At 52.5% G+C, this 15,922-nt stretch overlaps 6 protein-coding genes across 6 annotated transcripts; 2 read left to right on the top strand and 4 right to left on the bottom strand.

Annotated features, from left to right (window-relative positions):
* Positions 1-150: 150 nt before the first annotated feature.
* BGZ61DRAFT_489894 (major facilitator superfamily domain-containing protein) lies at positions 151-2,043 on the bottom strand (the record flags this gene model as incomplete). Its single annotated transcript, XM_046250270.1, has 4 exons — positions 151-1,082; positions 1,133-1,469; positions 1,527-1,797; positions 1,856-2,043. The coding sequence occupies 4 exons, from the start codon at positions 2,041-2,043 to the stop codon at positions 151-153; spliced, it is 1,728 nt and encodes a 575-aa protein (XP_046110935.1).
* A 738-nt stretch (positions 2,044-2,781) lies between these two features.
* BGZ61DRAFT_441610 (uncharacterized protein) lies at positions 2,782-3,771 on the bottom strand. The gene has a single exon (XM_046244607.1). The coding sequence runs from the start codon at positions 3,588-3,590 to the stop codon at positions 3,006-3,008; it is 585 nt and encodes a 194-aa protein (XP_046110934.1). The 5' UTR covers positions 3,591-3,771; the 3' UTR covers positions 2,782-3,005.
* Positions 3,772-5,531: 1,760 nt separating this feature from the next.
* BGZ61DRAFT_341317 (RmlC-like cupin domain-containing protein) lies at positions 5,532-6,378 on the bottom strand (the record flags this gene model as incomplete). The annotated part of the gene is made up of 3 exons (XM_046239392.1): positions 5,532-5,959; positions 6,029-6,192; positions 6,254-6,378. 3 exons carry the CDS (start codon positions 6,376-6,378, stop codon positions 5,532-5,534), a joined length of 717 nt encoding a protein of 238 aa, XP_046110933.1.
* A 1,479-nt stretch (positions 6,379-7,857) lies between these two features.
* Positions 7,858-11,159, top strand: BGZ61DRAFT_472504 (uncharacterized protein; the record flags this gene model as incomplete). Its single annotated transcript, XM_046248347.1, has 7 exons — positions 7,858-8,191; positions 8,250-8,465; positions 8,530-9,178; positions 9,235-9,307; positions 9,379-9,571; positions 9,635-10,955; positions 11,057-11,159. The coding sequence occupies 7 exons, from the start codon at positions 7,858-7,860 to the stop codon at positions 11,157-11,159; spliced, it is 2,889 nt and encodes a 962-aa protein (XP_046110932.1).
* Positions 11,027-12,428, top strand: BGZ61DRAFT_441605 (uncharacterized protein). The gene has a single exon (XM_046244606.1). It carries the CDS (start codon positions 11,191-11,193, stop codon positions 12,325-12,327), a length of 1,137 nt encoding a protein of 378 aa, XP_046110931.1. The 5' UTR covers positions 11,027-11,190; the 3' UTR covers positions 12,328-12,428.
* BGZ61DRAFT_583952 (uncharacterized protein) lies at positions 12,411-14,042 on the bottom strand (the record flags this gene model as incomplete). Its single annotated transcript, XM_046256346.1, has 1 exon — positions 12,411-14,042. One exon carries the CDS (start codon positions 14,040-14,042, stop codon positions 12,411-12,413), a length of 1,632 nt encoding a protein of 543 aa, XP_046110930.1.
* Positions 14,043-15,922: the final 1,880 nt, after the last annotated feature.

Below are 15,922 nucleotides of genomic sequence, written 5' to 3'. Positions count from 1 at the left end.
TCAAACATGATGTACAGTAATATCTAGAGGAAGTATATAGATTGGTTATTACATACGTAAGGGTTTCTCTCGACCTTGGTCGTCTGCTTGATGGACCTGGTGTTAGCCGGGTCCTCCCTGCCAGGCTCACGTCTATGGATGGTTCGTACTTTACCAAACCATGCCCTTAACTTGAGGGGTCTTGTGGAGATCAATATTCTTAATCATCAAGACCCAGACGAACGCCAAGACCATCATGCCGGTTCCGGCAGCAAGCATTCGCGTCTGAGCATAGGCATACGATTTCTGAATCGCGAGCCTTGTGACGCTTCCAACCGGATAGCTCAGTTGCGTGGTCAGATCCTCGTAAATATCTTCCAAGCTCGGCAGGGCCGAGGCTGGAAGATTTCGCTCAAGGGCTTTCTCGAACGTGTTGGTCCAGATGGCACCGGAAATTGTATTTCCCATGGCATCCCCCACAGTGCCGACAACTTGCAGTAAAGCAAGGGTCGAAGCGACATGCTGATGATCGACGGCGGCCAGAACAGCGAGCTGCTCAACAATGATGAAGACACTGCCTCCAATAGAGATGAAGATCTGGCACATGACAATGTAACCAACGTAATGAGTGGGCTTGCGGAAGTAGATCATCAAGCCTTGTGCCAGGATGTACAGCGGAACCGCAATGTACAACAGCCACTTGAAGCGACCGGTCCTGCGGATCAACCAACCGACGAGCAGCAAAAGCACACCAGAGACTACATCAAAGGTATTTCCAACATACCCAGCCTCGGCGACAGTTAGGTCATTAACTACCTGCAAAAAAGAGGTGAAGTAGTTGTCCCAGCAGTAGTACGAGATCTGGTATGTTGCGTCCAAAGCGCAGGCACCGATGACGGTTCGATTGGAAAGGAGTTTCCAGTCCAGCATGGGGACAGGCGCCAAGAACGATTCGTAAAGGCCAAAGAAGACGAGAACAACCAGTCCGACCACGATCATGGCAATGATGTAGTTTGACCCCCAGCCATGGGGAGCGTCACCGGCGATATCGAATGGGATAAAAAATACGCAAAGGCCGACCGAAAACAGGAGCACGCCGAGTGCTGCCGAGGATCAGTATCACGCAATCGTCATTGTGGAGTGCATCACTTACCATCAAACTCCACAGTGTAGTGCCAGATGGACTGTAGCACTGTACGGTTGCTCTTCTCCCTGACGAAAATGCCTTGCTTTTTGGCCTTGCGAAGGTTGAGTTTCAGCAGGACAAACAAAGGAAAAGCCACGATGGGGAAGATGATGGCGAAGCAACCGAAGCCCCATCGCCAGTTGAGGTGGAAACTATCCGAAGCCTTTGATCCAGCGAAAGCTGTGATAATGTATGGAGAGGATGTGAAAGCGTAAGCCAAGCCTCGATTCTTCAACTGAGACACATCGGCTGTGATTACATCCACGCAATATGTCATGCCTCCGAAGCCGATTGTGTAAAAGACCTAGTATCACCGCCATTAGCATTCTTCCTTGCCTGTGTTAGGGTATTGAAGCCTTACATCTGCGGCACAGAAGGTATAAATATCATTGCACGTAGCCATGAGAATCAAGCCCAGAGTAGCGAAGATGGTCATAATAAGGAAGCCTTCAGCACGGCCCCAGACGTCCAGGATCTTCGATATCGGGATGTACATTGCAGCTGACATGGCATCTGCAACAACAGAAATGACTGTTAACAGCGAGTGGGATTCGAAAGAACTCGTGACGTAGGGGGTCAGGTTGGAAAGGATCGAAGACTGCATCGCGTTGACGAAATAGAGGAGCCACATTCTGTCGTTGAGGTTAGCTAGATGCATGCAAGTTGACGGGGGATGGGGCAGGGCCATACAGAATAAAAGCCGTGATCAAAGATCTCTTTGACCAGGTCTGGGTCACAGCCTCGACATTCTTGACACCGTGCTGTGCATTCTCACTGATCCCTTGGTCCGAATCTGGTTCATCGTTGCCGTTGCTGTCAGCTGCATCGTTGGCAGAGCTGGTGGTAGGGTCCTTCTTGGTTTCCTCCACCGTGTCCATGGCGACTGGGGCATCTGCCTCATCCCCTGGCGTGCGAGAGCCAGGGAAGAATCTGGAAAAGACTGCCATGGTGGTTGAACTAGAAAGGAGTGGATGGAAGATCAGATAAGCCCACGAGACCGAACAGCAGAAGGGCCATATTTGAATTCTTAAACAAAAGTGCTCCTAGCGCATGCAGACCCTGATGAGGTGGCCCCCATGCGTGTGACGACGGATACCGTGTTGGGGGAACTATGGGGTTGACCGGAAATAACGGCATTGCTGGTGTAGGCTAAAGAGCAGCTACGCCGGCGTGATGCTGGGATGGACGCAAACTCGTGGGACTCCACAGTGCAGGGGGCAGTTATCAGATCACCGAGGCTGCGTCTGAAGGTCCGAAGACGGGTGCGTGAACTAATAAAGACGCAGTATGCATCAGTGAACTTGGGCTTAGCCTTGAAGCAGTCCCATCTGATAACGCTAAACAACCACGATCTACATGCATCCGCCAATCGATCCTTGGCACGCCAAAACGACCAGTTCCTGAGATCGGGTCCTTTTTACGTAACTGACGGCACTGACGGCACCAACGTGCCGGACGGGCCGTTCGGCACGCTGGCTTGCCCACACGCTCGCGCGTTCATTGGCGATGGGGCCACAACATACGTGGAATTGTTATCTGATGCGATTGATTATTGGATCCATCCACACTAATGAGAAAATAAAGAAAGAGAAAAGCATCGGCAAGCATGGTCTTGTACAAAAGTAGAAAAGTGCACCGAAAGACGACTGCCTCTAAAACCAACCCAGCGTACGACCCCCACACTTCGTCCAGAGCAGCGGCGACACAACCCGCATCTTCGTCATCTCTCTCGTCGTTGCGCCACTTTGACGAACAATAACTCGGCCAATTCAGCTCATGCAAGGGAGGGAAAGGCATGGTGACTTGCACACACTGCAAGGCATACCCAATTGTTTCTCATTTAGGCGTTTTGACTTCCGTGAGGGCTGCAGGTAAGGATACCAAAGTGCATGCTGTCCCAAATGTCACCGATCATTGCGAGGTAAAACGCGATTCTTGGATCATTATCAGGATTGCGGAGCGACTCCATTTGGTCCATAAAGAAGGCGGCAGTGTGGGTGTACTCCACCTCAGAGTCACGGACCTCTGTTTGTGTAGTTTCGACATACTCCTGCTCGCAATCATGAAAGATCCTGGGGCAGGAAGTTGGTGTTTGTTCAGTAGTTGATCGCCGGGCGTAGCGATCGATTAGCCAGAGGCTCGCGTCGCAATCCTCACGCACCGCTCTGGCAACGAGCCCACGAGGGGTTCTCTCGCGCAGGAGATCATCCATGGTTTTTGGCAAGTTGAAGTTCCAGCTGGCGTCGAACTCCACGGCAACGTTTCTGACGCGCCCATAGCCACTGGACGAGGCAGAAAAAGGAAGTGAATAAAAGATGGTGTCCCAATCGATGTGCATTCCCCAGTTGAGTGGGGTCAAGCAGAACAGGTCCTGGTATGGACGGACCATGAGTTGCCAATGCTCATTGTTCCCCAGGACCGTCATAGTGGCGGGAATGGCGTCCTTGTCGAGGGACTCGACTTTCACGTGTTCCGAGTATGAATCATTTCCAAGACGGTCGAAAAATGCCTTCTTTGCCGCGTTCCATTGCTGGCAATGGAAGTGACTGGTGATGACTTGTCGGGATTCTGTGCAAGCTGTGAATAGACCAGCGTCCCACAGGCACGCAGATTCGTTCTTGCCGTTGTTGTCGTTATCCGTGCTGCGGAATCTTGGGACTCCAGCCATGTATGTTGGAGACTGTGCGGCATGAGGTGGCATGGGGAGGATTGAGTAACCGCGCAGAATTCCACTAACGGCCTCGTTGACATGCATGATGGAAAACTGGTGGAGTCCACCACTACGGGCAGTTGGGCGAATGGCAAGCTTCCAGATTGCAAGCCGAATCTCGGGAGGAAGCTCTGGGAAGCGGGAGAAACTGTCGAGCGTCATCTTGAGAGTTGCTTCGTGGATATCAACGGTTGTGTCCGGACAGTTGGAGGTCTTGTCGTGCGAGTTTGGGGATCTCTCTCTCGAAAGAGTGTGTTGTTTGTGTCAGGTTTGTCTAGAGATTTGTTAGTTTTACTCTTCAAGACGATGGGATTTCTTGGGGAGTGTGTGGTACTCTTTCTGTAAAGAATGTGTGGTTTCCCGTTCTTGAAGGTTGTGAAAAAAACAAAGTCAAGAGTTTCGGGGTTTTTAGAAGAGAGAGTGGTTTTTTCCCAAAATCAGAATGTGGGGGAATCGGCCGACTACATATAGACCGAGTGCCTATCAAGGTGAAGGTGCTGCCTAGTTTTTGATCCGTGCTGTCCTGATTCATGGGGAGTGTGCCGGGTCATGAAGTCACCTTGACGGCTTTGATGGAATGGCCAAGCTGTTCAACGGACCGTGAAATGAGTCAACCAACCCTTCTAGACTGAGCCAATTCAGAGTTCACTTCACACATTACGACATGTTCCTTGGTCCATTTTAAGGAACATCATTTCTAAAGGTTGTTCCTTTGACACATGCACTCATGTCATGATGTCACGTGCAACCCAGGGCAGTGTTCATGCTAGAGCCGACCATGCGATGCATGATACTCGCTCGCGTGAACGAAGGCTCCAAGTATTGCTGGCTTCATTTAGTAAGGGACAGCGCTAAATACACCACCAAGTCGGGGAAGCGCCCAGAGCACCGTGGAAGGCGGCGTTGGAGTTTTAACCTTGAGAATCCTGTCCAAGCCGGTCCTCGCCACGATTCCTCAAGGTACATGTCAGAGCTCCCCTTCTACGAGATTCCATCGACCTGCTCGTTCCTTCCATTGGTAATTCTTAACTCTAAGCCCAAAAAAACTTGTAGCCTCAGGTTCTTGTCCAATCCTTAGCCAGGACTGAAAACGCTCAGGGTTGCAGCCGGTCAAGCCAGTGGCAGGTCTGCGCGATCCGGTACGTTGTTCGATAGCAACATCAGCCTTTTCGTAGAGATGAAAAAAAAAAACATGTACGCTCTACTAGGACCAGTCCTAGATGTACGTGTGGTGTAAGGCTAATCATATCATGTCCAGAGAGTTGGCAGAGGGATCCCCCGAGACATCCTTCGTCGTCTGGGCAGTGGGCACTAGGCTGGGTGATGCAGGGCTGATTTTACCATGATAGTGAGGAAGAACTCTAGTCATTATTTAACGAAAACATCTGGAACCAGAGAGAAATGCATGAAGAAAGTATCAAGTTGAAGGCGAGAGCCGAATCTATAAATATCTATATGCGATGTGCCATGCAATATGCAATGGAGTGTCTAATGCTAAAGTACCAAAACAAGTAAAACAATCAAAATCAAAACCATGTACGCTGAAAACCAGCTGATTTTCCAATGCTATGCACGCTATGCTGTATGCAAACCCCAGCGCCGTGCTGATGCAGATCTATCGTGAACGGAAATAGAAAGAAAGACAACTCGACCATCTTAGATGGCGCGCTTGGTGATGCCACACTTCTTCAGGCACTCGTCGACGCCGAGAGCGATGCTCTTGGGGATAGCCTGGCGGACAAGGTCGATGTCCTCGCCGGCGATGCTCTGGCCGAAGGTGGCGGCGATAACGTCGTCGCTGAGAGCAAAGGTCTCATCCTGGACCTGGCCGGCGCCGAAATCCTCAGAGGCGAAGGCGGCGACAAAGGTAGCGGGGTGGCAGTCGGGGTTGAATTGGGTGTGAACGGAGCCCTGGTAGAAGGGAGTCATCATGTTAGGACCAAGCTCGGTGCGGATGACGCGGCGGGTGCCGTCGGCGTTGTTGACACCGTTCTCGGGAACCATCTCGGTGATGAGGCGGCCGGAGGTGACGATCTGAAGCTCGGCAGAGCGGGGGTGAACGTGGAGAGTGTTCATGCCGCAGGCTGTAGAGGAAGAAGTTGTTAGTCTCTATGGTCTCTACCTGCAAGTATTCAGGGGAAGGAATATCTTACCATCGACGCGGCCGAAAGCCATACCGGCACCAGTACCGACAAGAGCAGGGAAGGTCTTGCGGTTGGCGGCGACAAGCTGGCCACCCTTGCCAGGGTTGGGCTGCTGCTGGTTGAAGTCGAAGACGAACTGGTCATCCTTGAGAAGGGCGAAGCGGTCAACGGCACTGGAGAGTATGTGTTAGGCGTTGTCTGTAAATGAATCGAGAGGTTGATCAAGGTACTTACGTGTCGGCAAGCTGGAGCTGGGCAGTCAAGCTGAGCTCTGGGGCGTAGCCTCGTCTGGAGGGGGCAGCTGAGGCGAATGAGGTGAAGGCCAGGATGGCGGAAATGGTGGCGACGGAGAACTGCATTTTGATGGTTGTTGTTGTTTGTTGTGTAGAAGATGGAGTAGTTGAGTAGAGTGGAGTAGAGATGGATGAGTTGAGTGTAGTGTGGGTGAAGTGTTGTTGTTGTGATGGATGTGATGCTGAATGAAGATGTTTCGTTTCAATGGCGGGACGAAACGATCTTCTTATGCATGATCATCCCGCCCCCAAACAAACAGAGGAACGGAAACTAGTTGCTGACGCCAGGGTCGGTGAGTAGGAATCTCACGCTCGATGCTGCGTGATGCCAAAGATACTCTGTTGGCACTCGGCACGTCAGACTTCCGCGGCCGCAATAACGGCTGGCGGGGTGGCGGGGTGGCGGTCGCTCATTGGCGCAATGGAAGGTCCAGGGGTGCTCAGCACTAAGAATTACTGGAGAGACGGGGCGAAGTGTGGGTTCGTTGCCCTATTGTCCAGTGTGGCGGAGCACCTGCACAGGCTGGTGAGTGGCCGCAGCGCCTCCGACCAGCCCTAAAAATAACGGCCCGTCATGCTGTGTGAGCGCTAACGGCCACCACAGCGCCTCCCGGAGAGTCGCTGATCCGGGCGGATGGCGGATGGATCGGAAACATCGGGCGCAGCACACAATCTGCTATAGCCTGCTCTACTCTAAATTGCGCTCTTCACCAATCCGAGATTCGGCCACCGCATCGCCAAGCAAATCAAGCAAGGGTTCCCCATCCGTCATCCATGTTGGCAACCGGTTCGTTTCAATGCCGCATCGCATCGTCTGCGCTGGACGGGCTCTATCCGGGATAAACTCCACCTGTGTGTGTCCATGACATCTGAGTCAGCATCGTCGGCCGCCGAGTCGGGAGAGAATCTACTTAAATGTCAGCGCTTGCAAAGTAGAGTGGTAGCTCTAATTAGTAAGGGCCTACCAGCACTCGGCTTCCGGCACTACGGCCGCTATTTGGGGAGATATATCGGGTTTCTATCCCTTGCTTCCGGTGTCATGCGAAATTACCTTGTTGTGCCCGGTCTTCGAGAATACTCTGAAGATGGGCAAGCCTACTGCGGTAAGAGAATCATGTTTTTTTCAACAGTGGCTGGTCCAACCGAAGTGAAATGAACCAGTCGAGGCCATGTACAGGGATGGTTTGGATGTCGGTATCAATCCAGAGATGGGCGTCTGGAGTATTGCCCCATAATCCACGCCAGTATCCACAAAACGAAGCAACTTCCCAACCATCACATACGCCCATGGCTCTTAGAAAATACGGGATCGTCAAGTTCTTGTCTTCTTTTCGAGGATGGCCATCTTCCTGCTAGTTCCAACAAGTGAACACCCATATCATTTTGCCAAAGACCACATGTGACTTTCCGATTAGATAAGCCAACGCCACCATCACGATGCACATGTTCAGCCGCACCTGGAGCCAGATGACCGCAGGCAGGCTCTGTTCTCGAATCTCGCAACAATCATAGCAGAACAGCCTTCCTGTCTTCAACTCCATCGCTATGCCTGAGATCTCATCTATCGTTCGTGGACCTGAGGACGAGGAACCGCCTGTCGAGGCCTTGCGGGATCTAGCGCTCGCGTCTAACACATATCGCGACGAAAACGACTATTGGGCGAGGCTGATCGACAGTCCTGACGTCTTTTCCATCTTCACACTAGCCGCGCAGTTCAATATCCCGGCATGCGATTTGCCACGGGAATACGGCGTTGGTTCCGGCCACAGTGATCGCCTTGGAGCGATTCACAAGAAGGTCTTTAGCCTCGGTGCTGGTGTATCTTGCAACGTCATCGCTCTGGAGACAGATGAATCTATGAGCGATATATGTTCACTTGGTATGTTGGAACAGATTCCGGGTAAGCATTCACACGTTTCTAATGTGGAAGACTGTAGGAACTCGAGTTGCGTTGAAGCGATACAACGCTCAGCCATCCGGGGCTCAAGGTATCGAGACATCGACCAAAAAGATCTATCAGTGGCTGTCATCAGAGTTGAAGGTTCTATGCCATCCTTACTTGAGCGAGCACGAAAACATCAGCAAGTTGCGTTTCATCGCGTGGGAAGAGAGCAGTCTTATTCCGTCCCTGGGTCTGGAACTGGCTTCATATGGTGAGACTCATCGCTATTTTCTCCCTTTGAGGTCGAACGTGTGACCTATTGACACGCGAGTTAGGAACCCTTGAGGACTGTCTCCAACAACTTCGATCCTATGGCTCCAGTCAGAGGAAGTGCCACCTGAGTCTCGACATTGCTCTCGGTCTCGCCGCCCTAGACTCTGTCGGACTGGTACACGGCGACATAAAACCAGGGAACATCATCATCTGCCCCCACGACGATCCTGAGAGAGGCATAGTTGCGAAGATCTCAGATCTCAATGGTGTCGCACTCACCTCAGACTATGGTTCGAAGCACTTTGCCACTGGATCCCCAACTTGGCAGCCTCTAGAGGTGCTTGATAGGGATAGGGTTATTGATTGGCATCTTGCAGATGTCTATTCTTTTGGCATGGTCATGGCGACGCTTTGGTCTTCCAAGGGATACATTCCACTAGGCGGCACCTTTCTCGATCCGGTCATGCCGTTTCGTCTTGGAGCCGACGACAAACGGTCATTGACGGAACTCTACAAGATTACTCAGGATTACGAACCGACTGGTATGATTCGGCTGGCAATGGCATCATTACCTACTGAGGACGTTGGGCTTCCTCTCATAGACATTGTCAGCACTACGCTCTCAACGATCCCAAAAAGGAGGATGCCTATGCTCCATATTCTGCGCAAACATTTCGATGGATTTGCGACAAAAGCCAGCAGGCATGCTTCGTAAGTCTCCCGAGATGAACCCGATTAGCAAGTGTTGGCGGCTAAAAGAAAGACAGACTGGCGTCCCTACCGCAGAGCTCTGCACCAGATCCTGCTTACTGGGCGGTTAACTCCTTTGACTCCTTGCTTGTGCGTTTCAAGACATCCACGAGTTATAATATCGTACTGACTTGTCTCTACTTTAGCTACTTCATCCTCAGTTTATCACCCGTCCGAGGCCGTTTAAAGAGAAGGTGTTTGAAGCCTTGCTAACCACTGGAGAGAGCCTCAAAAGTTCGGTGCCAGTTGCGCCAGGGCTAGAGATCAGTGACAATTTCGAAGGGAATGACGAAGTGCTAATGGATCTTCTGAAAGCAGATAATCGTCTACGCAAAGAACTGATATGGGCGGATGGTAGGCTACACCACTTGGGCAACCTTTCTCTCAACCTTTCCATGTCGTACCTTCTTGGAATAGGGGTTGAAGTTAATGAGCAAGCTGCAATTGAGTGGCTTCGCACTGCAGCTGAGGTGGGAGAAGGCAACGCTACATACTGGTTCTGCCCTCTTGAACAGTCGATGGAAGATGGTCCTCAGCTCGGCCTCCCAAGAAAGAAATGGTGCGCGACCAGTGTGCTCCATGGTTTTTCCTCGGATGCGTTGTGCCTGAAAGACCTCGACAAGGCGCTTTACGACACAGCGATGAACATGGCAAGCCGACGTCGTTGGGGTCGAGACAGCCCTCAAATCGTCCGTATTGAGCCATACATTGAACGGATCATTCCTCCTATTAAGCGCAACCCTGCGCTCGTGGACGAGAAAGTTGAAGCTCGTTACAACGCCGAAGACGTTGGCGAGAAAGCACTTCATTGTTGCGCTGCCATTGGCGATATGGGTTTGGTGAGATACTTGGTATCAGAGGTCAATGCCAACATCAACGTCACGAACGACCGGAACGAGACGCCCATCTTCTACGCTACACGAGCTGGGCAGTACGATGTTGTGGAGTTCTTGTTCAACCTGAACGCCGACGTCAGCCACGTTAGCACCGAGGGGCTCATCATCCTGCACTGCCTAACGTCCCTTGACGACGACAAGGCCGCTAAACTTGCACCGCTCTTTGTCGATCGTGGTGCCAAGCTACACCAGCCTGCAGAAGAGTCTCCTGGAGATCGCATCGACAACTTCGTTCTTGGGGCCGGGACTCCTCTTTTCTGGGCTGCTCTGAAAGGCAAGAATTTGCTCTTTGCAGCTTTGGTGGAACTTCACTGCCGACCCGGTCAGCAGATCAGTCCTGCGGAATATTACGTCCTTCTCAAGGCCCTGTCTACGCTTCATATGCATAGAGATCTTGCGCTGGTGCTAGAATCCCAAGCTGCCATGGTCAACGGGGATCTGGGTCTTGCGCCCACGCCGATAACTGAGCAGGTCTCGAAGAGGTTTGCTCGTCTGAATCTGGCCTATCTGGATGTTGATCTTACTGAGATGGCTGGTTATCCTCCTATGGGTATACCGCAATACTCTTCGGTCCTCTACCATGCTTTGGATGCCAGTCAGGTATCTGTGCTGCATAGGCGATATATCCACATGGCTGAATTTCGCAAGGCCAAGGAAGAGACTATCAAACTCTTGCTGGATGCTGGAGCAGACCCAATCCTTCAGGAAGACGAAGAGGATCATCAGAGCATGCCAATATCTTGCACAGTGTACACTGGAGACACTATTGCATTCAAACTCTTCATCACTAACCTAGAGTCTCGTGGGTTGGATGTCTTGTCCATCCTATCCAACGAGACACTGTTCGGCAGCTATAGTGCTCTCCAACGCGCCATCTACTCCGACGCAAGGGAAATTTTCCTCTTTCTAGTCGATAAATATCCGGATTTACTGAAGCTGATAGGGGAAGCTGGTCGCGGACCCCTCCAATCGGCGGCGACAAAGGCATGGCCTGGATACGTGAAAAGTCTTCTGGAGCATGGAGCAAACCCACACGACCGGGCTGATGATGGTTCGACACCCTTCACATGGGCGCTCATGAGAAACCCCACGACCGAGTCTGCCAAAGAAATTTCAGGATTGATTGCGGAGAAGGCAAACATGGAAGACCTTCTTGGGCCAGACAGGAAGAGCGGCTTCACGGCCTTTGGAAAGCTGCTCAGCGCTATCACGTATTACAAGTTGGACTTTGGCATTGACCGAATCCAGTTTCTCGTCGACACCTACGGAAAGCCTTCCTTTTATTCCAACGAGCACAGCAGGACCACCGTGTTCCGAACGCTGCTTGCGCAACGCCCCTCCCTGACGGACACCGCTGCGATAGCCCTTGAAGGCACCATGTTGAAGTTCCTACTGAGCGTCTTCCCTGACAAAGTCAGCTTCATCGACAACAGCGGTCGATCGCCACTGCACATGGCCGTCTCGTTTGGAAACCTCGCTGCCTTGGAGATTCTTGTAGATCACGGCGCCGACATCAACCTGGAATCGCAGCCCATGGGCAGAGACGGCATACTCGGCGGCTACACGGCGCTCGGTCTCGCAATCTGGCTTCAGGACCAGGACGTTTATGATCGGATCTTGAGTGAGGGTCAGCGGGCGGTTGAGGTCTTTGACAGAAACCTTGACAGCATCATAGATCTTCTGATCAGAGCTGGCGCGACAGATGCGGGTCAAGGCGCTAGTTTCGAAGTCAATATCAAGACCGAAAAGAGAGTCAGCGGAGGGGGGGATCATATTCACATCAGCCGGAGGAACGTGCGGAAGAAGGAGGCAGATTGGCCATGGAGGCTGCCGTGGGAGGGAGACGGGTCATCCCCCTTTGAGATCGCCGACGGCCCCGGAGCTGTTACAGAAATACTCGGAGAAGACGGGCTCTCTCAGATTTGTGGCGAAGAAGGATTCACGATACTCCAGAGTCTTGTTGGAGCCATCAGTCCTAGCGTGGCCAGTGGCAACTACGTGAAGGAAAAGCCCAATGCACCAGAGGGTTTCATGGAGCAAGTGCACTCCATGATCTCGGCAAGGCGCGGTGCAACGGTCTTGGAAGAGTCGTTTGCCAGTGGGAGCATGTTGCCGTCTGGATGGGAGGTTAGGGGCACACCAGAAGGAAGGGTTTATTATGTGGACCACAACACGAAGACGACAGCGTGGTGGCCTCCCCAACGACCGACTTGACGCAAATCTAACAGATTGGAAATCCTCCCACTTTCTATAGGTTTAATCAGTTTGCAGTTTCACAAAGTTTCTCAGGTACTGCTCTATGCCTTGCATCCAGCCAACGGCTCGACGACCTTTTGCCAGAAACTTTTACTTAGCACCTTTCCCTCCTGTCTTGAATTGCCAGTAGTCACACAGAACTCGCCCTTCAGACAACACTTGACCACGTCAACATACGCCGTGCCGACCAGCCCAGCCACGTCTCTCCCAAACTTGCCATCCAGCTCCGTGATAATGTCCTTGGACATCTCCGCCATCGTCATCGTCTTGTATATCTCCACAAACACGGGCCGCCACAGGGCCACCTCTAGAAGCACGATGCCAAGGCTGTAGACCTCGCGGACCTTGTTCCACCTCTGGGCCACATCCGGATGATAGTACACGTCCAACTCCGGCACGCCCAGCGGTCGGCTCTCTATCGACGTGTCTGCCCCCGGCCGACTGTACTGGAACCCGCAGATGTACGGTGCCGTGATCTTCGCGTCGTGGACGCCCTTGCCGCTGAAGAGGATGTTGTCGCTTCGCAGGGACTTGTGTAGCCAGTTGGATGCATGTAGCAACGCCACAGCCCCCGCAAGCCGCCGAGCGAGCTCAAAGCGTGCTCCGAGCGGTGGACGTGTGCTGCGCTGCCGGATGAGCCGTAGCAGAGAAGGCGACGACTGCCCATCAAGTTCCACACCGCGCGGGACACTGTACACGAGGCCGATGCGGCGGTTGCCCTTGGACGCCTGCTCGTAGGCAAGGTCGTCGAAGGTGCCGAAACAAGGGAGACGGTGCAACTCGTCTGGGTTGGCTGTCACGATCACGCTCTTGGCTACGTTGGTGGCGTCGATGTACTTCCACTCGACGAGGGCGGATTGCGGCAACGTCCCCGCTGGCTGGTAGGTGGCATCGCTGCGAATCGTCGTGGCGTTGGGTTCGTATAAGAGATCGAGGTCGGCAGCGTCGATGTGTTTTACTCGTGCCGCCGCTGTTTCTACATCCTCTTCCTGAACCAACTTCAACAAGGCTGCGAGCGAAAGCAGCGAAGGGGAAGATGAGGAGGAGCTGCTGGCGACCGTCGGCAGCAATGCCAGCGACAGCCGCTCATCGATACCGCTCAAGATGGACGTGACGAGACGTGTCGCGTCGAATTCTTCCGGGCGAACCAGAGCCTCAAGGTCTTGGTTTAGCGTGGCCAAACGATCGAGGACATCGGTGAACCTGTCTTTATCCAAGACGGCCCAGGCTATACGGTGCGGCTGCTTCTTCTTGTCCCGCTCGTGCCGGAAGTGAGCTATCCACGGAGCCTCCTTATGAAACGCCGGCCGAGCCCCCGGACCTCCGGGCTTGCCGGGGATGGGCGCAGCGATGGGAGCCATGCTGTACTTTTCGATGAACTTCTTGCCCACGGTCTCCTGCAGGGCGAGAATCTCGGCAATGATCTGGGCAACGACGTCCTGGACGACCTTGGATTCGTTGTTGAGCAGGCAGTTCGCCTCATCTTTTGTCTTCAGGCGGTCGCTCCAAGCCTCAAACTTGATGCGCTCAATGTCATATTTGAGGGCCCGGTCTTGCAGGCCCTGGTCGGATGCAAAAACATCCCGTATCAATACGTAGCCACCCACTACGCCCTTGATTCCTAGCAGGAGCCCTGCGATAGCGAGACCAGTGCCAACGACGAATTCAGGCATGGCGGGGATAGTGATATTCGTGTATTGATCAATATGAACTGTATGTATGGGAACAAGTGCATCCAAAACCCTCGACGTGTGCCAAGTGAGGGGTTTTGAGGCTGCAATGCGGCTGACGGAGGATCAAGAGATACAGCGTGCAACTCTGGTGGCGTTTCCCACGTGACGGAAATTTGCAGGCAGCATAGATACCGGCTGTCAAATTGACCACTTTGCCATTTAGGCAAAGTTTGAGCACTCTATCTTAGGGTTATTTGTTATTGATACTGGCTTGAGCTCTTCTAACACCAGGAATGAATATAAGAAGACATTAATTTGACAAGACTAGGGCTACAGATCTCGACTTTCTGATTATTATGCAACGACAAGGAGTGAAGTAGTTACTAGAACCAACTTGAACAGCTATCAAGGTTCAGACTCTATCTACTAAACATTTGCGAGGGCCCGAGAACAAAGGCAAACCTCGATGGGTTACCTGATCAACACATATCTACATTTCTTAGGAACAATCAATGTAGTGACTATGTACCAGATTTCTTTCAGCTGCACGGAACTTGTAGCAAATAATATACACTGACCACGCGTGAAATCCACCATTTCATTTAACTGATTTCTGCCAGTTCTAAGCACTTTAAATACTTCTACTTTTTTTCATACTTGATCTTCTCTGTGACACTTTCAGCTGCAGGGTAGCCGCGTTAACAATTCCTCTGGCGTGGTCACTGGTTGGGATGCGTTGCTTTACCAAACAATCAAATTGTAAAACTTCACCGCCAATCTGGCCACGACACGACGCAGCCTTACGTCGGACACGACCCGAAAACTCGGCTCAGCAAAGAGGAACCTGATGAACTAATCCCTCAAATCGCGCCGATGCAACAGGGCTACGGGCAGTGACAACAGGCCACGACTCAGCCGCAGCGAACTAGCACAAAGGCTTCAGCTAAGCTGTTGGCAGTGGTGATTATCGCCTCTTGGCAGTTGCCCCCGGCAGTCAAGCCAATGAGCCGCTCACTGTAGTCGCCCCAAACTGACCATAAAGGAGGTCGTTTCAAAACATCGTGAGTACAGACGGCGATTGGGGAGGGAACGAACGGCAGGCTCAGACAACTGCGCGGGTTAGCGGCGACTGACCCATTCCACACGCCCAGACACGCGAGGCTCTGCTATTTGAATCCAGCTGGTTGACCGCAGTAACACAGTGTTGGCTTCATTGGGAAGCGCGTATGCGCAGGTCGCATCGAGGGTCTGCTCCTCCATCGGGGACCTGACAATCGACCTTGTGCACGTTTCAGGGCGAATCGACGCAGCCATTCCCATTTATCGCCGCATAGAAGCGCCGGCTTTAAAATGGCGGAATCTAGGGTCCACTCACGGCTTGGCGGACACACAAAGCGGCCTGTGTCTGGTAAGGCTGGCGTCTCTCGACCAGTGAATTGGGACGCGGAAGGAGATTAAGATGACGAGGGGTTCTGGCATGCAACATAGCCGCCGATGGCTCTCACTTGCCTGCCGGACCTACATCCTGAAGTTGAACAGCGGAATAGACAAACAGGTGAGCCACGTCAGGTTAGTGTCTGACTCTGCGGCTGAAGCCCGTTCATCGGAACAAAATAAGGCTGTGCAGACCGGGCCTTGTGGACGACGTTGCATGTTTTCCTGTGGAGCCCGGGCTGAGCTGAGGACTGAGAGACTGAGACACACCGTCACACACGGGACGCCTTGCTCCAATATAGTAATAGTGTGCCTTGAGTCCATCCGCTGGCAGAATTGCTTCTTCTACCTACCCACTTGCCAGTGCTGCCTCCTCCAATAAGACCTCCTCTTGCTTATTTTGGGAGTCCTCTCTTGGCGTAGTAACCATTCTGTCCTGCACCTAG

The sequence above is a fragment of the Ilyonectria robusta genome (assembly GCF_021365365.1).
Source record: "Ilyonectria robusta strain PMI_751 chromosome Unknown BGZ61scaffold_2, whole genome shotgun sequence".
NCBI classification, from domain to species: Eukaryota; Fungi; Ascomycota; class Sordariomycetes; order Hypocreales; family Nectriaceae; genus Ilyonectria; species Ilyonectria robusta.
This window is presented reverse-complemented; position numbering and strand designations above follow the sequence as displayed.

What these genes read in the sequence shown, in the direction of transcription:
- BGZ61DRAFT_441605 (XM_046244606.1), top strand. Translation starts at nt 11,191, where the DNA reads ATGAGAAACCCCACGACCGAGTCTGCCAAAGAAATTTCAGGATTGATT.
- BGZ61DRAFT_441610 (XM_046244607.1), bottom strand. Translation starts at nt 3,590, where the DNA reads ATGACGGTCCTGGGGAACAATGAGCATTGGCAACTCATGGTCCGTCCA.